Source organism: Gasterosteus aculeatus, chromosome 15 (genome assembly GCF_964276395.1).
Source record: "Gasterosteus aculeatus chromosome 15, fGasAcu3.hap1.1, whole genome shotgun sequence".
Taxonomy (NCBI): domain Eukaryota; kingdom Metazoa; phylum Chordata; class Actinopteri; order Perciformes; family Gasterosteidae; genus Gasterosteus; species Gasterosteus aculeatus.
In genome coordinates, this window is record NC_135703.1 from 2683773 (window position 1) to 2705900 (window position 22128).

The 22128-nt window shown below is 49.6% G+C and overlaps 3 protein-coding genes across 6 annotated transcripts; 2 read left to right on the forward strand and 1 right to left on the reverse strand.

The window, feature by feature from the left end:
- Window positions 1–101: 101 nt before the first annotated feature.
- psen1 (presenilin 1) lies at window positions 102–7937 on the reverse strand. 3 transcript variants are annotated; one of them, XR_013452760.1, is made up of 11 exons: window positions 7691–7937; window positions 7033–7120; window positions 5185–5501; window positions 4628–4769; window positions 3959–4026; window positions 3605–3825; window positions 2971–3069; window positions 2737–2838; window positions 2368–2632; window positions 1811–1929; window positions 102–1638 (listed from the first exon to the last, which is right to left on the reverse strand). XR_013452760.1 is itself a non-coding variant. In XM_040199872.2 (11 exons), the coding sequence occupies exons 2-11, from the start codon at window positions 7066–7068 to the stop codon at window positions 1483–1485; spliced, it is 1437 nt and encodes a 478-aa protein (XP_040055806.2). In that variant the 5' UTR covers window positions 7069–7120; window positions 7691–7937; the 3' UTR covers window positions 102–1482. The 3 variants fall into 3 exon arrangements, 2 of the variants coding, with proteins under 2 accessions (XP_040055806.2, XP_040055807.2); XM_040199872.2 differs by having other exon boundaries at window positions 2456–2632; XM_040199873.2 differs by having other exon boundaries at window positions 2456–2632; window positions 7695–7840.
- Window positions 7845–10923, forward strand: LOC120833174 (enhancer of rudimentary homolog). Its single transcript, XM_078089369.1, has 4 exons — window positions 7845–8140; window positions 8667–8754; window positions 9320–9440; window positions 10229–10923. Exons 1-4 carry the CDS (start codon window positions 8138–8140, stop codon window positions 10329–10331), a joined length of 315 nt encoding a protein of 104 aa, XP_077945495.1. The 5' UTR covers window positions 7845–8137; the 3' UTR covers window positions 10332–10923.
- Window positions 10924–11301: 378 nt separating this feature from the next.
- On the forward strand, window positions 11302–22065 carry LOC120833077 (BRD4-interacting chromatin-remodeling complex-associated protein). 2 transcript variants are annotated; one of them, XM_040199894.2, is made up of 14 exons: window positions 11302–11533; window positions 12369–12527; window positions 12661–12706; window positions 12859–12901; window positions 13121–13186; window positions 13299–14807; window positions 15777–15989; window positions 16308–16848; window positions 16957–17081; window positions 17764–17822; window positions 17948–18096; window positions 18227–18321; window positions 18449–18551; window positions 19343–22065. In XM_040199894.2, the coding sequence occupies exons 2-14, from the start codon at window positions 12491–12493 to the stop codon at window positions 19972–19974; spliced, it is 3618 nt and encodes a 1205-aa protein (XP_040055828.2). In that variant the 5' UTR covers window positions 11302–11533; window positions 12369–12490; the 3' UTR covers window positions 19975–22065. The 2 variants fall into 2 exon arrangements, with proteins under 2 accessions (XP_040055828.2, XP_040055830.2); XM_040199896.2 differs by having other exon boundaries at window positions 18452–18551; window positions 19343–21881.
- The last annotated feature ends 63 nt before the right edge of the window (window positions 22066–22128 follow it).

Below are 22128 nucleotides of genomic sequence, written 5' to 3' on the forward strand. Positions count from 1 at the left end.
AATTTGAAACCGTGACGACGTCATCGAGGTTCATTTCTAGACACGATTCAAGTGGTGACTCGCTCAGAAGCAAGTAAAAAACAAAAACACGTAAAGAGTACTTTAACTTTCATTATTTATTTAAAAAAAAACAAAATCTGACTTGAATAAACTTGCATAACACACGTATGCATGTGAAGGACAGAAAGAGACAGTCGTCAAACATATTCCATGAAAACTAGAACTAAAAGGTTTCAGGACAAACTGAAATTGTTCCCTCTGGTTTCATTCTCTGGAAGAATGAAACTCGAGTGCAGAGAAGAGGAGCAGCTCGTGTATCTGCGACTTCTCATGTAAGACTTTACAAAACATGTTTTCACCTGGAGTTAAACTTTTTGCTTTGTTTTCCCTTTTACATTAATTAAAATTAACAATTACTGCTTGATAATTGGGAGAATGATTTCAAAACATCTTCACAAATTCGGGAATCAAATCAAACCAGATTAACAACTCCCTCGTTCATCAGGGCCGCGCGATGTTATCTCAAGAACATGCACATCATCTAAGTCAAAGGTCTCTGTTATCACACTTAACCCCGTTAACTTTCACCCTCATGCTTCAAAAAGTCTCTTCTGCATTTCATGAAAACAAGTGTTTTGATGTAGCATAGTTCCAGAAAGCACCAGGCGAGCATCACCAGCGCCGCTAGAGCGTAAAGCTTCAGGGTTTGTGGCCAGATGTTCACGGGCTACAAAAGCGAAATAAATCTCAGTCAGTGAAGAGAACGAAAAGCACATTTCTGTCCCACAACAACAACAACTACTACTACTGAAATGCCCTCGAGCAAGGCACCGAACCTCCGACTGCTCCAGCAGAACTGCTCAGTGGCTGACAGCACGTGACAGCGAAGTCTCAGGTGTGAGTGTTTGTGTGACCTCCTCCCCTCCTCCCTTCCCCTCCTCCCCCCGGCTTGAAATGTGATTTGACGCAAAACACTCACCACGGCTCGTACACAATCAATCAGACTACACCTACAAATCTAAATCAACACCATCGCAGAGTGTTAGTTGCACCAAGGCTTCAGAATCTTGGGTTTAAAGATGTATTAAGTCTTTCGAGGGAGATTTAATGAAATCGTCTCCCTTCGCTCAGCAGCGACTGCCGAGGTGTCCCTGAGCAAGGCACCTACTGTAAAGCCCTGGTTGTCAGGGACGACTCCCAGATATGATTCTGCGTAGAAGTGGGGCGGGCTGCTGCCGAGAGGAAAGCCTCCCCTCCGCATTAAAAAAAAAAAAAAGGTAAAACGCTCGGCGTGGGTCGAGCGAGAAATGTCACTTCTTGGTTTAAAACGGCTTTTCTGCCGTAAAGAAAAAAAAAAGGCAAACTTGAAAACAACTCGCGTCCCTCTCATTGTGAGTTCTGAGGAGGGGGGGCCCCGCGTCGCCCCTCGCCGCCATGGCGGGGTTGGCCTTTGTGGGTGAGGGTCGTCGTGGCGGCGTCCTGCTAAATGTAGAACTGGTGCAGCGCCAGCTGGTCCATGAAGGGCTGCACCAGGTTGTCTGTGGCGAAGTAGAAGACCAGGCCGAAAAAGATGGAGATGGGCAGAGCGGGGAGCGCTTTCTTGAAGATGGCGAGGAGGAGCAGGGTCAGACACAGGCCCTGCGGGGGCACGGGAGAACACAACGTAAACCACAGGGGGCAAACAGCACACAGGAACAAATTCCACTCTGGTGGAACGAAAACAAGAGGCGTCGCACAACCGAGTGTTTCGGTTAGATTCCGAGAGGCGGTTTGAGGCGGCAAACCGAAATAAGCAGCCGTGGTCACTCACGATGAGGATGGCCACGAAGCAGGCCAGCGTGGTGTTCCAGTCGCCGCTGGCCGTGGCCGAGGCCTTGCCCACCAGCATGCTGTAGAAGATGAAGTCCCCGAGGCCCAGCTTGACGCCCCCTGAGGGACACAGGAGGACACCGCACTCAGGGTGGAGTCACTTCAAAACACGGGAATCGCCCTCCACCCCACATCGAAAGCTCCTCCCGACTGTAATTACAAACGAGAGCTACGAGCCCGCATTTACCAAAGGCTCAACCCACAGAAAGCACGCAGCCCCCCCTCCCAATAGTACGCACATGAAACACGGTCCTTTCATGAGGAATCGATTCCTAATGTGCACCGTCTAAAATAAAGAGACAAACATGTTGTCGCGTTCACAGACGTACTAGTTTCCCCAAAAGAGGAGCACTTAAAAGCGATGTTGTATTTTACAGAACAGTGAACTGGAGGATGATTGCACCGTTTGGCTTACAGATCCAAACGGATCGTAACGTAGTTATTGGCCTTTCATTTGAAGGTATAACAAGACTTAAGACAAAATGTCACTGTTCTAACCTACTGTGTGAACCCAAATGAGGGCGATAACACGTCCCGCGGAGGCGGCGTGACTTGTTCCCAGCTGATCGCTGTTAATTGCACTCACTCTCCTCCTCGTCGTCGTCTTCCACGGGGGGCCGTGCGGAGGGCAGCTCCTGGATCTCCCGCCGGGTCTCGTCGGTGGACTGGAGCGGCCCCAGCTGGTGCTGCTGGTGGTCGACCCACGAGGAGCTGAAGCCTCCGTCATCGCCCGGCGGGCTGGAGGGCGGCGGGGACCCCGCGGCTGAGGACAGGCGATGCCGGTTAAGTCTGACCGCACCGCGCTTTGAAAGGTTCCCCCTGTAGGACCCGGCCCCTTTGACCCCCCCCACCCCCCCACGCGCTCACCTTCTGGAGCTTCTTGTTGAGGCGGCGCCGCCGGCGCTTCCGTGGAGCTCCTCCTCGGCGGCCATTCGGTGTCGGCCATGTTGACGAGCCACACCATCGTAGCTGCGGAAGAGGTTTCGTTACTCGTGCCATCACCAGAATGCAAGTAACACCAGGCGGCGACCTGGGATTTAACTTCCCGACCTCCCTTTAAAATGTCAACAACGTTATGCAAATGACCAGCGTTCGTCTTACACGAGTAGATGAGAGCGGGGAAGATGGGCTCGTTCCTCTCCTGAGCCGTCTCCACCAGGATCCTCAGGGGCCCTTTGGGACAGAGCACCGCTAACAGATCTGTGGAGGAAGACAGGAGCCAGACGGGTGATGTCAGTCAGCTGACGCAGCGCTCCGACCGGGATCTGATCCCCGGGTCCCACCGCCCCGAAGGAGAAGGCCTACAGCCTTTCTCGCGTCTCAAAGAATCCCCATCATTTCTATTGAATTTACAGTGGCCAGATATTTCTGCTGACTGCAGTACTAAAATGAAGCTATTCCATTAAAATCAGCTCATAGAAAAGCAAACTGATATTTCTGCTGCAGTCTTAAATGTAGCTTTCAACACCGACTTCCCTGGACTTCCTCCTCCAATAGATTTGTCTTTCAAGCATTTTCAAGTTCAGGTAATAAAACCATTTTACAATACCGGTTTCATATTTACCACGTAAAGAATTCAAGTTTCACTAAGGTTCCACATCTATTCCTTTCTTTAAGATTCTTTTTTTTTTTTTACCTCAAGAACCAGAAAAAAAAGAAACATCTGCAAAAGGACGGGTAAAAAGTTCCTCTTTGTTCCTAAAAGTGCACGGAGCAGAAGGGGGGGAGGATTTACCGTAGACGGATATGGCGCCTAATATGAGCCAGCCGGTCCACTCTGGCAGGTACTTGACGAAGACCAGGGCCATGAGGGCGCTGATCATGATGAGGTAGGCCTGCTGGAGCCGCAGCGGCCCGGTCCAGTGGATGCACAACATGCCCACCACGCCGAAGTTCCAAATTATTATCGCCACGGTGAAGTAGTCCGTGGCCAAGTTGTAGGTCTTGAAAACCTCTCTGACAGCAGAGACGTGACAGAGAGACTTCAAACGTCATTACAAAGAGGAAAAGTGCTCCACATTGAGGACAGAGTGTGGGAACCGTAGAGGACGAGAGAGAGAGAGAGAGAGAGAGAGAGAGAGACGCTTACTTGAGGTAGATGAAGGAGAAGCTGAACAGCATGAGGAGGGAGGCTAGGAAGAGCCAGCCTTGGATGACCTGTGAACACAAACATCAGTCACATTTAGTTTCATCAGATTAGAACAGGAAAATAGTTCAAACTAGCCAGTTTGGGTGGAGTCACAACACAGCGAGCATCGCGGTTTGGAATAAGTTAAAATCTGCAGTGCTGAAGGTTATTCAAAGCACCAGTGTGCTTGATTGACATTTTCTGAATTATTTCTCTATCTTACACACACATCTGTAAACATCTTCCAGCAGCAGACATATTTTACATGACAATAAAGAACAAACATGGGTGGAGCTAACAAAACCAGCAGTGTCCACTGCTCCGACACGCAGCGGGAACAAGATGTTGGAACTGGCACACCGACTGTGATGAAGCCATCTGATTAGCAGGCGCAGCCTTGTGCAGCAAGTCCAAACCTCTCCTGGGAAAACTGTGTATTTGCAGGAGAGACGTGGAGGACTTCATCCCAGGGGTCCACTGACTGAAGGAAACTCCCTGGCTGACTTGGAAATCACTCCCTATTTACTAAAGAGTGTATTGCAACCTCGGCTTGCTGGAGCACACGAATGAAACCGGTTAACACGGCGCTCTTCCTGCCACCACGAGGCCGCTGCAGCGCGTGGCCCGTACCTTGTAGAAGCGGTACTTGTACAACAGCACCAGCACCAGAGTCATGACGATGATCACGGTGATCATGATGGAGGCGTTCAGGATGGAGTTGAGGGCTCGCTGTCCCATTGTGTCTGTGTCTTCGGAGAACGGAGTGTAGATCCTGTGGGTCAGAACAGCCAAGAACAGAAGATATAATGAACACAAAGAACACGGTTGGTTCCTGATGAGCTGAAAAATGGCATCTTTTTTTAAAAATGTCTTTATGTGTACATTGCCGAATCATAAGAGAAATCCTCTTATTATCCACAGCAGGTCTAGACCGTCGCGCTTCATAATGGAATATAAGCACGCTGCTATTTGAGGGAGGTTTAAGTGCTGGAGGAAAGTGCTGCAGATATTAAATGCTGTGTTTAAGAGCACTCAGCCAGATTATGACTCCGCTCTAACGACCTCCTGCAGTCACAGTACCGTCTTGTACTATGAATGTGTAATATATATATGTATATGTATATTGCCACCTAGTGGCCGGGACAAAACGAGCTTTGGATCCGTCCAGTACGAGTTCCCACACTCACAATCTCTGGCCGTCCTTCTGGGTAAAGAAGCTGACGGACTTTATGGTTGCCACGACGACCACCATGCAGAGGGTCACGGGAACGAACAGCATGATGACGTGCTTCGCCCCGTATTTCAAGGTCAACTCTTCGTCCTCGTCCTCCTCGGTCTCCACCACCCGCGGAGGCCGGGCAGCGCCGGGCTGTCCGTTCTGCTCGGGGCCGCTACCATTGCCGCCTCCTCCTCCTCCTCCTCCCGAGACTCCTCTAGACCGGACTGTGGTCCCCGCGGCCTCCTGTGGCGGCTGGGTGGCTTCAGAGGCCACATTGGACTCATCCTGAATGTTGAGAGGAATCATTGTAATAGAATTCATACAGACATTCAGATGGTGGACTGAGCATTCTGGGACGTCTCAGTTAACACGAACATGCCTAATCAAATAATGCATCTAGGCATAGTCCACCGATCCACACCAAGGATAAACTAGGAGTAATTTGGGAATATCCTGACCTAATAGGTCCAATCTTTGTCACTGCTCAAATATATTTATACAATTATGAAAACCCTTCAAAATAACAAGGTAAGGAAAACAGTTAAACTTTGTCCCAGGAAGAGAATAATGAATATATGTATGAAACTAAATTTAATAAGGAGCGGGTTGCAACAAAAGACATTTACAAGCTGCGATTCACAACAAGAAAATGTCTTCTTTCTCTCATTTGGAGACATTCCTCTCAAACAAAAAGCCATACTTATGGCTCACACGTGAGCTCACCAGAGCATTCAGGTTCCTGCAGACAGTGCTTGCTTTAATGCCTCAAAACAGGGATATTGTGGTTCATATCTGGCCCCATAACCAATCTTGAATATAAATTCTACCTTTTGAGGCCATGTGAGATTGAGAAAGCGCCATCTGAAAGTCTGGCAGTGGAATTTGCCATAGAAATAGTTTCTGTAAAGGTTGCGTTGTCAACATTCCCATCGTATTATTAGATGAAACACTCCGCTCAAGCATTTAATTTGTATTTATTGGCAAAAAATTATAGTTATTAACCAAGCGCTGAAGCAAGGTGTTTTCAGACAATCCTCGCTTGTTATTTCAGAACTTTTAACTGTTACATTTACGCTGACTGTGTTCCCAAAGGATTACAACAGCAAGCTCGGTTCCACTCCCCCAGAGACTCAGGAAACGAAAGGAGACTGAATGAACTACGGCTGGTAAAACGAGTCAAGACATGCAGAAAGCACAGAAATTAAGCACTCAGACCGGGTGCACACAGATACTGCTCCCAACTTACGGTTAGGATCCTGGAGTAACGCATCAAAATAAACACATCACACTGTGATTGATGACCCAGCTGATATCTTACACACCATAATATGCTGTCCCAAGAAAGGATACTACATGTTTTGCGGTATGTTAAAACAGAACTACCACTGACATGTATAAATGTTATTGGGTAAACAAGGCTCACTGTTGTAAAGTTGACTGTGGCTATAAAGGGAGACTTTGCTTACTCAACCAGAGGGGAGGCCACGCCTTGGATTACAATTCTGCCAGGACGTGCGTGTGTGTGTGTGTGTGTGTGTGTTAGGAATCAGTTTGTTGGTGCTCTATCTGCTGTGATTCTGTATTTGCTCATAAAGCCTGAAACGGGTCATTTGGCCAATGTCTTAATAACCGACTGCAGCCAGTTCAGTGTTTCCCCACCATCATAACAAGAGGGTCGGGAATGAGCTGCTGTGTGGCGGAAACAAGACGACTCTTTCATCACTGACTCGTTGCTCTCAGCTGAACCCGTTAGCGGTTAAACCATCAACCAACACAGACAGACGCAGAAGTAGTGGTCCCATTCTTTCATACTGACCATATTGTTTTCTATATCTTCCACATGGTTCGCCATGGTTGGCTCGGCAGACACGCTTGTCCTCACATGCAAACCAACTTCTTTTGCCCTGTAGAGAGAAAAGGAGACACGGTACAGTTGTACATTTAGCATTACATTACATTACATGTCATTTAGCTGACGCTTTTATCCAAAGCGACGTACAATAAGTGCATTCAACCATAGGGTACAGCATGATGTATATATCAGTGAATGTTTTATGTGTTGTCTAGATTGTAACGCCTCGTGAGGCATATCTCTTTATGTTTGCAATAAAATATGACATAAGCAATCATTATATTAATGTCAAATCCAAGTAATCAGAAGGAAGATTGAGGATTTAACGTTCACGTTACTGGTTAAACGCCGGGAAATAATAACTAACTATCATCTGGTGAACCATTAATTATGCCGTATAGCTAACGTGTCTTGGTAGCCACTTCAAAACACGTAGTGGAAACTTGTGAATTAAGGAAGCGATTTGTATTACTCATAGAAGTATTTCATTATTAGCAAAAGGCTAGTTAGCCAACCAAGCCATACCGCTGCGGCCGCGCTGGGTGGCTAATGGCTATCCAGCTAGCTGAGGCTCAAACTAAATACAATTCCCGAATAGCGGGTTTGAAGTACGTAAACTCACCTACTGTCAACGACGACTAATTTCCTTGATTTTGTAGTCAGGTGTGTGCTCAAGTAAAGGTTTAAAAGACGGGCGCGTTCTCCTCTTTGTTGTTCCTGTCTTCACACAGAACTTCCGGTCGCTGCTGTAAACTACTTCCGGTTTTCTCCGTCATTCGTCGCTGAGGATCACAACGTTTTCTGAGATTTATTTTTTATGTTCTTTACGCCGGGACATTTTCGCTAGTTTAAATATATGTGTTTGTTCAATTTTAGCTTGCAGACGCAGCAGACAAAACAAGTAAGCGATGGAAAATAAAAAACCGTAATGGACCAAAAATAATAATAATAAAAAGACGGAAGTTGACAAGTTGTTCTTCCGGTGGCAAAGATCAACTCGTCCGAGAAGACGCAGAGCTCCAAGAAAATCCACGTACACCGACTGAGAAACAAAACCACAATTAAAATCATGGTTAGTGCGTCGTGATACGCTGTCGATGTTTCACATCTTCGCGAAGACCGTTGGCGGGCAAAGCCTCGTGTCGATTTTAATTGAGCGGATCCGGTGTTCGGTCCGGCTGAAGGCTAACGTTAGCATAAATGTGCGGACGTCTACAGACGAGCAGCTGCAGCCTCTTTGGAAGACAAAAACCGCTGAAGATCCGCCAGCCCGGCAGCTATCTATGAGTGTATTCGTTAGTTATCCAAGTTAACTGCTACGTTCTTGATACTTCCGGTCGATGTTAGCCAACACAAATCTACATAAACATTCAGCTGTAGGCTAGATTATTTGATTTCAGACTGTAATTTGTTTTGTCCAATGGCTACAAACTAATATCTTACCTATATAACGTTAGCTGCTAACAGAGCTAAGACTGAGACCGCTAATATTCTTCCATCAGACCTTAAACATCAAGACATTCACACATTCAAGACACATTTGCTGTCACAACCTGAAAGCAGGACAACTAAATGAATGCCTGTCTTTTTTTTCCCAGTCTCACACCATCCTGCTGGTGCAGCCCACCAAGAGGCCCGAGGGAAGGACGTACGCCGATTATGAATCTGTCAACGAGTGCATGGAAGGTAAGCTCCCTCTCATCTTCTGTGGGGACAAGAAAACACTCGCGTCCTCCCCGTACTGTAGATGGCGGGTGCACGTCCCTCAGTTGTGAAACGATAGCCCTTGATTACCTGCGCTTTAAAATCACAATGACAATCTTACTCTAAAAGTTCCATACTAGCGTGAGTCTGTATCTGTGAAGAGTGGTCTATTTATTCAATATCTGTTTGTATACCCAGTTGACCTGAACTTCAGGAAACCTTTTGTTTTATTCTGGGTAAGGCACATTGAAGAAAATCACCCACCAAGACCATCAAATTTTAGTCCAAATTATATGAAAGGCATCAGATGTAACTGATGTATGTACTTGTTATACAGATTGTCATCAATTGAACAGGCTCCTGGTCATATAATCATCTACTTTTGTCATGTATTTATTGACAATAAACGCCACAACAAATTTTGTCCAATAAATACAAAAAAGGTTTGGCATTATGTTTGCTGTTTTATTTATTAATGTAGGTGATTTGAGTTTAGATGTTTTTTTCATTGTGGTAAAATGTACTGGATCCTCTGTCTCCTCCACAGGTGTCTGCAAGATGTACGAGGAGCATTTAAAGAGAATGAACCCCAACAGTCCGTCGATAACGTACGACATCAGCCAGCTGTTTGACTTCATCGATGACCTCGCCGACCTCAGCTGTTTGGTGTAGGTTTGACAAGGACACAAACTAACGACATTAAGGATTTAGAAAATACTCTGCCGAGAGCTGTGGTTGTGCGTAATATGTCGTAATTGAAATAGTGTCCCAGACTGTTTCCACTTATTGTAATTCGACACCATGACGCTGGTTACATTTGACTTGAAATCCTTTTTTAGATGCATTTCCTCAGAGTATAATAACGACACCTGAGAGAAGTTGGAAGTCTCTGCCTCCACGTAGAGCATATAGTCCCACACAGCCAGTCAAATTCAAGCTATGCATCAATACTTGCACATTGCACACACTTTGCTCTACTATCCTGAAACTACATTTTGTGCACTACGACATTTTATTCATTTAAATTATAAAAGCTACACAGTTAACAAAACTTGTGTTTCGTAGTTCTCTTTTCTGCTGCTGTATTGTAGATCTACTGTTCATTATTTTTACCCATGTCTACTTTCAAGAGGCGCTGGTTATTGTTGCTGGGTTGCGTGCGTTGTTTGGCCTCATGTACAAAAGGCCAGAATTCAGCCCCTCTCATTGTCGTCTTTGTTAAATTGCGTGATTCCGTTGTATAAAAGCAGCCACTCTGCTGAAGTGTCCTTGAGCACTGTTTTTTTTTTTTTCCTGGTAGCTGAACTTCTCTTTGGACCTCGAGGTGAAGCCGAGTAAACAGAAACCAAGAGACAAAGCGTCTCGTTTGAATGTTTTTTTTCAATCTGGACTAATGAGAGAAACTTTGCTCCAAACTCCAACGTGATCCTAAACGCATTTGTTCACGTCGTCTCAGGTATCGCGCCGACACACAGACGTACCAGCCGTACAACAAGGACTGGATCAAAGAGAAGATCTACGTGCTGCTTCGCCGCCAAGCCCAGCAGGCCGCGAAGTGAAGCCTCTGAGGCCTGGAGGTGGGGGGGGGCGTGTGTGTGTGTGTGTGGGGGGGGGGGGGGGGGGGGGGTCCAATATGATTTCTACGATCCTTAACTTGTGTTTGAGTGACTTTATTTAGTTTTTATTTTTTACTCATTTGGGTTGTATTTTAATATTTGCCTTCGTAATAAAGTTTCATTAAAAAAGTTTCTGAAATGAGATTTATTTTTAGAATGAATTTAGATTCAAGTATTTAAATTGCTGAGAATTATCCTCCTTCCTTTCTGACGTTTTTCTTTAATCTCCTAATTTTCTTTTTTTTTTTTTAACTTTTGACTGCCAAAGCGCTACGTTTCTGCAGACTTATTCAAGGTAATTTCCCACTGATTTAAAAATAGTATTACTTCATCTTTTCCTGGAAATTTACCCTAAAGCACAAAACCTTTCGCCCATTGATTCCTTTCTGTTCTGTCGTCTCCTTTGGGCTCCTTAACGCTTTCATTTGTCATTTGTTGAATAGACCAGTTTTACTGTGGATGTAAATTGGCTTCGCTGTGATGCACAATTCCTCATTTTCCAGTCAATAAAACTGTAAAGAAGTACATCATGAAATATTGATTTTTATTTATTTGAAGAATGACATGAAATGAATATTTCTTACCCCCGTCTCTTGTATTTAGCAATTTGTTGTCCTTTTTGTCACTTTATTTTGCAGTTAAATGGTGATTGTAGAAACCTGTTAATTAGTAAAAAGGTGAGTTTCACTCAAACTGTCCCCCTTTAACGGTTTACAGCAAAGCGTCATTTAGGATGATAATGTGCTTAATGTCCGAATTCAGCGGCAAACCAGCACGTCTATAAATATTGATTTAAAAAAAGAATGGTGTGTTCACTGTTCTCTGGATAAATCAATCAATTTTAGGGTAATAAAACATCTGCTCCGCACACACACACACACACACAGATGTGCGGAGTGTGTGACCGCCTGACGCAGTCTCTCTCTCTCTCTCTACCTTTGTGTTGTGATGGGCTCTCTCAGCCTGTTTCTCACACCCACCCCGGTGGTACCCCCCCCCCCCCCCACCCCCCTCCCTCTTCCACACCCTCCTCCTCCATCCCTCCCCGCCACCCCCTCTCCTCATTTTAGCATCTGAAAAGACCACTGAGTGAGAATCGATGGCGCAGAGGCCCGCTTGACAGGACAATAAACCACAAAGAAGGGGTGAGTTTTTTTTCCTCTCTCCCTCCTCTTGGTTGTTTTTTTGGGGGGGGGGGCGGGAGGGCGGGGGGGGGGGGTCGAATCGCGGAATTACTCAAACGGCACAACGATAAGCGAATCGCTCGCGGCTGGCAGCGTGGAAACGCTATTTTTTTAACACGGGGCATCTTTTGTTACCGCGATATGATTTACAGCAGCCGTCAGCTGCCGAGGAGGAGGAGGAGGAGGAGGAGGAGGAGGAAGAGGAGGAGGAGGAGGAGGGATGACAAAACCAATCAAAATAACAACAAAAAATACCACCAGCAGCAGCGATAACAGCGGCTCCGCGTCATGCGTCGTCCGGGATTCACGTCCACCTCACGCAGCCCGCACCGGCGGCTCCCGCTCCCGGTCCCGGTCCCGGTACCGCCGGAGAGCCGCATGCAGGTGCCGCTGCAGGTTTAGATGAGGGCGATGCGGTATACCTCCGGGGTGTTAACGCGAAAAACAACAACAACAACAACAACGTCAGATCTTGTTTATTTAGAGAAGGGTCCCTCCCCTGGAGACGGAGCGGGAGGCAGTGAGCAGTGATGTTATAATTGGCTTTAATGCCCCCCCCCCCCCACACACACACACATTGCTTCCCCTCCCAGCCACGCGAGAGCCGCATGGGGGGGGGGGGGGGGGGGGGATCCGTCTATTTACGTCTCACGTCTGCGAGGGACACTGACCCTTGTGATCAGAGGAGCAAACTGATGAACCACGTATTGATCTCGCATGGGAATGTGTTTTGGCTGCTGTTAACCTCGAGTGACACCTGACAGCGTGTGGTGGTCTGCCTGTGCCCCCCCCACAGCTTCTCCACGTTGAAGACGCAGCGATGCTCCAGCAGCAGAAGGAGGACCCGTCTGCGTCCCGCCGCCTCGGCCTGCCACCGTCCCGCCGCCTCCAGACACTGAAGCCCGGCCACGGCTTCCCATGAGGCCGCCACCAGGACCCAGCTCGCCCGCTCCGTGTAGGTCCATGTTGTGGGGAGACATGGTGACGAGATCAGTGATCCCCCGTCCTGTGGTTTGGGAACCGCGCGCTTCGTTAATAATCAATAATCTACATTCACTTTATGTTTTGTGTCCTCCTTTTCCTCTTAGTTGACATGGAGGATGAAGATGGGACTTGTCTACTTGATGTTTTGTGGTGAGTCTGTCTGACTCTTGGGTCCAGACAATCGTAATAATTGTTAAATGAACTGTGCAGGGGTCTTAGATTTAATGTGGTCTTCTTGTTCAATTTGAACTATTCCAAAAGGATTTAACCGGTTTAATTGTGACTTCTCTTTGTCTTCGCAGTGACCCCCAAGCGCTGAACGACTTCCTTCACGGGACCAATGAGGTGACAAAAGAGTCTTAAATAGAGAGACACTCTAATAATAATCAATAGTGCAAATGAAAAACTGAGGTGGGGATTTTTCTTGGCACCCAGTAGTGTGCGATGTGTGCAGGAGGGCCGACCGTGCGGAAAAAAAAGAGGTCGTAATGTAACGCTGAGCTCATTTCTCGCCGCGACTTTGTGAGCCCATCCTAAAAAAATCGCCCGATTTCTTCCCGCCAGCTGCAGACTGAAGACCTGCTCATCAGCTCCTCCTCCGGGGAGCCCTCCCTCTTCACAGATGCCCCGGTCAGTGTCCGGACCCACAGCCATTTCCCCCTCTCTCCTGAGCCTGAAACGTGCTTCCCTGTCGACTAACCACACGGTTCTCTCTCCCTCTCGCTCCGCCTCCCCCCTCCAGAGCCCCGCCTCTCTGCTGGGAGACGGCAGCGGCTCCCCCGGCACGCCGCCGCCTGGCTGCGTGGACCTGTCCTTCCTGGAGGAGGCCCTCCTGTCGTCGCCGGAGGTCGGAGGGGACGACCCGCAGGGGTTGCAGGGTGGGCCGCTCGTGGAGGCCGCTTTCCAGGCCAAGAAGGGGGAGGTGGAGGAGGAGGAGGCGGAGGTGGCTTGTGACATCCTGCAGCAGAGCCTGCAGGAGGCCGAGATCACAGAGCAGACCATGGCTCTGGAGGCGGGGCTTGCCCAACTGGCCCCCGGGGAGAGCCTGTCCCTGTACTCACCGGCCCCCCTCCCGTTCACACCCAAACCTGTGACCTTGCCCATCGCCCAGGCGTTGCCCCGAGACACCCAGGCAGCAGTGGAGCCCCCCCAGCCCTCCCTCCTGGCCGTCGGGCCGGGCTGCCCTTCTCTGAAACCCACTGGCCCACCTCAGCTGATGGGGCTCCTGCCGGGCAACGTGTTCCCCGCGGCTTCCCCAGAGACCTCCTTCTCTCTGAGCCCCGCACAGGCGTCCAGCATGATCATCCACAAGGCGGCCCCCAGCGTGACCAGCCGCCCCTTCATCGCCTCCACCCTGAGAGCAGCGGGGGCCGCCGGCCTGCTCCTCCAGCGCGCCCCTCTCCACATTCAACCCAAGCTGCCCATCAGCATTCAGCCTAGACTGGTTCAGATTAGCCCCAAGCCCTCCGGGCCGAAACACGCCCCGGGTCTTACGTTTCTCCCTGGGACCAATGCGCCAAACATCTTGCTCTCCCAACCTCACGGCCAAAAGCCCGCGGCTGCACCGCCGCAGGCCCCCCAGCAGCTCGCCAAGCCGGTCAGCCTGCAGCTGGTCAACCAGGGCGGCTCCTTCGTGCTGCAGCCTCAGGGACTCTTCCAGGGCCAAAACCAGTTCCTTCTTCCGAGCCAGTCCCCCGTTACCATCTCCCAGTCCGCCGGTGCGGCTCGACCGCTGCTGACCCCCGGCCGCCACGGCGTGAATCCCTCCAGCGGGCAGCTGGTCGAAGGCTCTCAGATACTGACCGTGCCGCAGAGGCGGCTGAACTTCAGCCCCGTCTTCACCACCGCGTCGGGGCAGCTGGCGCTCCGCCAGGCCGCCGTGCTTTCAGGACCCCTGCAGCTGCAGTCGGCGCCCCCTACCGTCTTCCAGATGCCAGCGCAGCTGGCGGGAACCTACGCTCCAGCAGGCCAGGGGCAGCGGACCACCCTGGTCCACAGTCCCGCTCTCGGAAACCACATTACCTTGATCAACAGTTCGGGGGTGCTGCCCCCAGATCTCACTTCCATCTCCATAGTCAACGGCCCCTCGGTTGTTCAGGGTGTGCCTTTCGCCGCCCAGGCTCCGCCTCCCCAGAGTGGCGTGGCCGACGGACAGCTGGGCCTGCAGCCGGCCTCCGTGGTGCTGCTGCCAGAGAGCGCCGCTCAAGAGGAGAGGACCGGCTCGGAGGAGACGCTCCAGCAGCTGCCGCAGGTGAGGCGCCACCAAATCTTCTGCATAAATATGTTATTTTACATCGACCAAGGTGGTATTTCAGTGGTTGGGATCTATTTCGCTCAATGATGCCGGCGTACATTGTTTTCCCTTCCTGTTTGACTTTAGAATTAGTGAATCTTGATCAGTATGCGTGATAGGCGGAGAAACTAGCGCGAGTACACTGGAATAAAAACATTATCCAACCAAAAGATCCATCCAAGTGTCGCCCACTCTTCTTCCAATAGCACCAGCTGAAAGGCGGCAACAAGTCGCTCCCCAAAGGTCATTAGAATGCAAGAGACCTTCGAACATTCGTACTCCTTTTGTTAAACTAGATGCTTGTAGAAGACTCAGGCTATTAGAGAGTTGTATTCGCCTGCTGTCAAGACGTGATAAAGAGTTTCAACAAAAATATTGAATATTTTTGGAAAAGCCACCCTTCCTTTAGTCAGTCAGTGTTATATTATGTCAGTAAGGTGCCGGAAGATGAAGACCGGTCCTCTGTCGCGTCGTTTCATCTGACAAATCAGTAATAACACATCAGGACAGTTACAAACCGGGAACACAGCGTGGGAAAAGGTTCAAAGGAAAGACGTTTTCAAGTTGCATCATGGGAAATGTAGGATCCAACTTGTTTCTGCAGCCTAATCGTCGACTGTTTAAATCTGCCACTTGCAGCTACATGAAAGTTGCCATATACAAAATCGCTGGAGTTCCCCCGTCAAATCCTTCTGCAGCTAAACTGCGTTAGCACGCGATGATGTTTACAGAAAACAATCACGCTGTGATGATTATTCTTCAGCCGCTGTCCTTGATCATTAGTTCGATCACCGGCTCCGACAGTCCTCATGTTGAAGTGTCCTTGAGCGGAGGGAGTGTCTCAGGGGGGCCTCACCTCAGTGTGTGACGTTTACTCGGGTTTTGCGCGTAACGCCTCTACTCCGCTTGTCTGCTTGTTGGCTGCAGCCCTACGGACGAGTCCTCCAGCACGTCTCGGTGCCGTCCTCCTCTCCTCCTGTGATCCGGGTCGCGCGAGCTCCCCCCGATCCACCGCTGGCTCCGGAACCAGCTGTGGAGATCCCCAAACTCTTGATGCCCCCAGCAGAAACGACCCCAGTGGTGGAGGAGGTGACCCACTCGATGAGCCAGAACGAGGCCTTTATGCAACATCTGCAGCAGGTCAGAGCTTCGACACATTGCTGCAGAGTTCTCCAGGGGGGCTTTTCAGCAGTTTGCATCATTGCATGCACCTGTCACGCATCCTCGGGGGGGTGTTTGATTTGAGTCACCGGGTGTGTTTGCCGGGCGGTGCATCTAATCGGTGCTGCACATGAGGCCTTAAAACAAATACTTAAGAATCCAATAAAGAGGTTAAAGAAAAATAATTCACGTAAAAATAGGTTGGATCTTATTTGAGAGATGAAAGTTAGTTCTGTGCAGATACAAAAGGATCCACGAGATTTACGTAAATATTGATATCCATCATTTCTACCACAGCAAGCACTTAGTTCTCCTCTCACCTCGGACCTGTCGGTCGGATCGCTGCCAGCGGTGCCGATGGAGCCGCTCGCCTCCCCGGTGGCAGACGACGGCGAGACTCCACCGAGGACCCACGCGGCCCCGGGTCAGGACGCCCGGCCCCTGACCTCCGACCGGTGCGTCGACTCTTCACCGCTCCACCCGGGTCCAGCGGACCCTCCGCTGATCTGCTCCCCGCCTCCCGACGCAGAGGCACCGTCCCCGCCGGGTTTCTCCCCTCGGATCCCTTCGCCGGGACCCGAGGCTTCAGTGGCAGCTCTCCAGACTGGCACCGAGCCCCCGGTCCAGCACCGGGCCCCTCATCAACTCCAGGTCTCGCGGGCCTCATTTACCCAGAACCCGGTGCAGACGGAGCCGTCCGTCCCCCGGCCTCGGCCCTCGGCCCACAGCAGCCCCCCCACCCCGCGCGTCTCGCTGCCTCAGCAGCAGCCTGATCCCACGGCTGCTCGTCCCTCCCCAGGACGGGACGACGCCGCCGCCCAACAGCACGCACAAAACAGTGAGTGTCAATCACGACGCGACCCGAAGCGGTTCGCTCTGGGATGGACGTCGTGATGCAGAATACGGCCGGCGGATTCGTCCTCACTGTTTCCCCCCTTTTTTTCAGAGCCAACAGCTGCCTTGGTCGGGGAGAGTAAAGCGTTAACTCTCGATGTCCATCCACCGTCTCCTGAGGCCCCCGGGGTCCGCGGACACGGGCCCCCTGACCCCCCCCAGACGAGCCAGAGGAAGGTGAGGAAGCTTATGATGTCAGATATGCAATTATGTACTTGAAATGTTGTAATAGTAATATTATTGGTACAATTTCACAAAGTCCAAGCTGACATTTTTAAGAACCAAAAGTTTAAAACCCAAAGTTTTACTAAATGAAACTGCCAAATTTCACGCCGATTTCAGCTTAATTTCCGCTCTAATTAAATTTTATGACAAGTAGAATAAACGGGTGTTAAAATGTCAGTAAGGCCGAGATCCTCCTTGTGGCAGTGGCAAGTGGGTGGCATCAAACTTGAGAGCCCCACCCCCTACACGGAACCCGCCGGTCCAAACCTAAAATTAGCCTCTGTAATAAGAAGACGGGGGCTCACGTGTCTCAAATAAAATTAAATAAAATTAAATAAAATTAAATATTTACAGCAGCTGACCTGTCGTACAAATAACAGTGGTTTCTGGGAAAAATTGGCTCCTCCCACCCAGCGTGCCGTCGTGACGCCGACTGATTTACTGGCGATTGCCGCTGCCTGTCACAAAGTTGCCACCCACTTGCCACTGCCACAAGGAGGATCTCGCTGTCACTCTAAAATGTTTGCAGTAAGTCAAAATGACCCCCCCCCCCCCTTTGGGTGAAACTGAATTTGTTAATAATTATTTGTGGAATGCAGCAAACGTTTTATTAATGACTTGAAATCTCCGCCAGCTGGCAGACGCTCTGGAGGAGATGGAGGAGAGAATCACACCAGCAACGCGCGGCCACAGGTAGGAAGCAAACGCGGTGACGCTTCAACAGCTGCACGGATCGTTCCGCCTTCTCCTTTCGCGTTCCCCCCCGTCACGAAGAACCAGTCGGGTCCTTCAGTCGAGTGGTCCCTGTGTCTCCTCAGGTTCCAGCAGCAGATCTGTTCGGACCACGCGGCGGTCCGGGCGCCCTCCGCCGGCCCGGCCTTCCCCGCGCTGAGGGACGCCGTGAGGCGCCTGCTGCCGTACCACGCCTGCGCCGGTCACCTGCCCGCTCAGCGGGACTTCGATCTAGGTCCGTGACCGACAGTGATCCAATCAGTGGATGAGTCGATGAAAAGAGAAGCCGTGGTGTGCTGATGATGATGGTGGTGCTGATGATGATGATGGTGGTGATGATGGTGATGATGCTTCTCTGCTCACAGTGGACCAGCAGTTCGACACTGTGTCCGGTTTCCTGCTGAAACGCACCAAGGACATGGTCAACAAATACCGGCAGCTACTGGTGCGAGAAGCTCAGGTGAGAAACCACGAGGAAAAACAGACAGCCGTCTTCTCAGGCCGGTTTGGAGCCGATGGAGATCCATGTGTGTGTGTGTGCGTGTGTGCGTGTGTGTGTGTGATGGGGAATGGACTGGTTTCCACAGCAGGAGAGCCCCTCAGCAGAGATGGTGATGCTGGAGCGTCTCTTCCTCCAGGCGGAGCGATGCGCTCTAGCAGAGGACCGACGGAGAGTCCGCAGAGACCCGGGTCAGTGCCACTAGAACCGCCTTAAAAACAACAACAACAACATTTCATTTAATTGAAATTAGAAGTGATCCGGCGACACTCCTCCCCTGCACTTTTTCGTGGGAGTTCATTTGTTTGTGCCGCGGAGCTTAACCTGCACATTTCCCTCCAGAAGCTGTGAATGTGTGATTAGGAGGTGTGAATGAGGAGCGAGGTCACGCTGAGCGGGGCGAGAAAATGGCACGCGGCAGGTTACGACCACATTGAGGGAGGGAAGAGGGGGGGAGAGAGGGGGGAGAGAGGGGGGTAACGTTAATTAAAACAAGTGGGAAAAGGGCAGGGAGCCTCCGGAAAACCGTCTGAAGGAATAATTATTGTGCAAATCAGAAGCTGTAGTCGACGCCAGCTGGAACAAAAACACTTTTGTTTTATTTACGCTGCACATGAATAAACATCAGTGTGTTTCTTTTGACAAGTAACAGTCAAGTTATTCAGAGACCCATTTTATATCTTAACAACGATATATATAACATATTCTTCTTGTGTAAATGAGATACTTGCCAAAAAAAAAAAAAAGTACTTAGACATTTTAGATAATGTAAATCTCCCAACATGTCGATATTTGATTTCATCACAACACGATTAACAATGTTCTCAAATAGACGGTTTGAAAGTATTTAAACATTTTAATAAATACTTTATTTATGCGTTGAATAAAACATGATTCTCACGTGACATCACGTATGAACTCGCTCTGAGATTCGTATTGAGCTTTCTGCAAATGTCTGTTTGATTCCATGATTCCACCACAGAGGCGTTTCTGACGGCTCTGTCCACCTCAGCGTCCCCCCCCCACGGCGCTCGCTCCTCCGGCAGCCCCTCCTCTCCGCCGGCGTGGACCAGACTGTCCGACCGGCCCCCGGGCCTGAAGACGTACCGCTCCAGCTCCCGGGGGGCCCTCAGGCTCACCATCAAGCAGGAGTCGGGCTCCCGCAAGGTGGTCCGCAACTCGGCCTGCGACCCGGGCCTCAAGAGGGACCACGCGGGGCGGCTGACCAACGGGGGCGGAGCTGTCGACCAACGCCACTCCCGGGCAGCCAACGGAGCCCCGCCCTGTGACCCCGCGGAGGAAACCCCGCGCGCGGCCCCCCATCCCGAAACAAAAGCCCCAAACCCTCTTTCTATGCCGCAGCCAGGGGCCGGCTGCTTCGAGGCGCCGCCCACCGACGTCAGCGGGCCCAAACTGAAATGCTACAGGTTGGACGAGTCGCCTCGGTTCAGCCCGCCGCCGCCGCCCCCGCCGCCCCCCCTCCATGAGGACAGCATGCTCAGCGAGCATCTGCAGAGCGCCATCGACAGCATCCTGGAACTGCAGCGCCTGCAGGGCCCCTCGGCGGTCCCCAGCAGGGCCGCGTCGGGCCCTTCACTGGACCCGTCACCGTGAGGGAACCCGTCCACACAGATGCAGAGACATCTGTCTGAGGTGGGGGGGTTGTTTGTGGTCTTTGGAGATTGCCTTTAAGGAACTGATTGTTTGGAAGAGGAGGGGGACGAGCCACCAGACCACAGCGCCGCGGTCCGGTAGATGGCGGATTCTTCACTTCCATGTTGGTCTGTGCAGAAAAGAAGTCCATTCCAATTTTGAGCTGTATTGATCTGTAGTGATTGTAGTGAAGTCACCTGGAGGTGTAACCTTCATCAGCATAGAGGACACGAGTAATAGTGAGGAAGAAGAGTCGGCCCGAGATTATTCAATAGTTCCTTTTCATAAGATTTCTTTGAAAGAAATGTGATGTTTCTTTTGCGTAGTGCCAAGCTTCCAGGGTCCTTGTTTTGGTAACCTGTGCCAATTGTGTTTTGCATCGAGAGCGCGCGCGTGTGTGCGTGTGTGTGTGCGCGCGTGCATGTGTGTGTGTGTGTGTGCGTGTGATGATAACATTGCGTCCTGACACGACCGTACAAGATCCGTCAAACTCGGTTCATCCAATGAAACTCCAAAGAATTTGTGACCCGTTGCATCCCGATAAACACCAGCAAACGTCCACGTCGCGCCTCTTTCCACAGCCGGAGTCCGTCCTCGTTGAAGCAGATGATGGAGGGACGGGAACAAGGGGTGAGGGGGGGGGGTTTGGACCCTTGTTGTCATTCATGCTGCAGTCTGATTCTGTCTTTCAGAGAATGCTTTTCTCATTCTTTATGTATTATTAACACGCGAGCAATAATGACTTGTTGGGAGCAGTGGTGCAGTGAGGGGGGGGGGGGTCTTTTGATTGTTTTTCAGCAAAGAGAGGCGCTTGTTTTGTCGTTGAAGCACACGTAGTTTAGAATCCACGTTTCACTGTACAGCCTCTCTGCAGCATCGAACAGCCTTTGACCAAAAAAAAAAAACTAGAGGACTCATCCGCATTTAAAATTCCTTTATTTATTGATGCATTCTTTGGTTTTGAAGCCGAAAGATTTTCTTTCATGCCGCCGTCGTGGAGCAATATGATTTGTGCAACATCTTACGTTAATGTGACAATCTTATCGGCCTGTGAATTCTGTTTGTGTGGAAACAGACGAGAGAGAAATGAGGTCATCGACTCACGAAACTTGTGCAGAGAAATCTTTGCCAATGGATTTTTACCAAGAAGGTCCAAATGTTTTTGTAACATAAATTTAAAAACGTCCTTCACATTTTAGCTTTTGAAGATACTGTTGTGGGTCAAGCTTTGACCTGTGATTTTGGGAATATTTAGAAAATGCCTTATTGTTGATTCAGTGTACCTTTTTAAGGAAAAGATTCACGATGTGATGTTTTAAATAATATCTGATGTTCTGAAATGTGAAAGTCCCTGCAAATAGAAAGAAAAACCTTCCAGAGATTTTGGGCTAAATCAAACAGGTCCTTTTCTATAAGTTTAATAGTCTTTGGTTGAAATGAACAGAAGGAGCTATAATATGCAGTAATTTAGTGTTGAAATCCTCTGCAGTAGTTTGGGTGGACACACTAAAGGATTCATGAAGCACTATAAGTAAACTTTTCCCCAGTCAGCGGTTTCCAGTCTTGATGCTAAGCTAACGTTAGCATCACATTAAATCAACAGACATGGGAGCGGTTTAAATCTTTGATACATGTATTGGCAAGAAACCAAACTTGGAGTATTTCCAGTACACTGAATTTGTACAGAAAAACACATTGACAAGTTTTTTTAAAGGTGAAATCTTCACGCGTGTTTCCACCCAAAGAGGTTTCAGTAAAGATGTCAGAGTGTCCTTCACACTCATCACCGCTAAACTTCACATCGGGGATTCCACCAGACGAAAAGACACTAAAGAAAAAAGCAAGTGGATGGAATCCCCGTCGATGAAGCAGCCTCATGTGCCATCGTTGTTGCTTTTTGTCTCCAGTGTCAAACGCCGTCAGAAACGTGCTTCGTCCAGGGCGAAGGGATCACATCTGCATGTTGAGCCATTTTGGTTTTTATTTGTAAATGTGTCATTTTATTTATGTTTCCTGACAGAACTGTGAAACCAGGAGAGCTCATAACTCTGCACCAATTCAACTTCAAAAACAACATTTGAATGACAGATTGTTCCGATGCCAAAATCAAGAGGC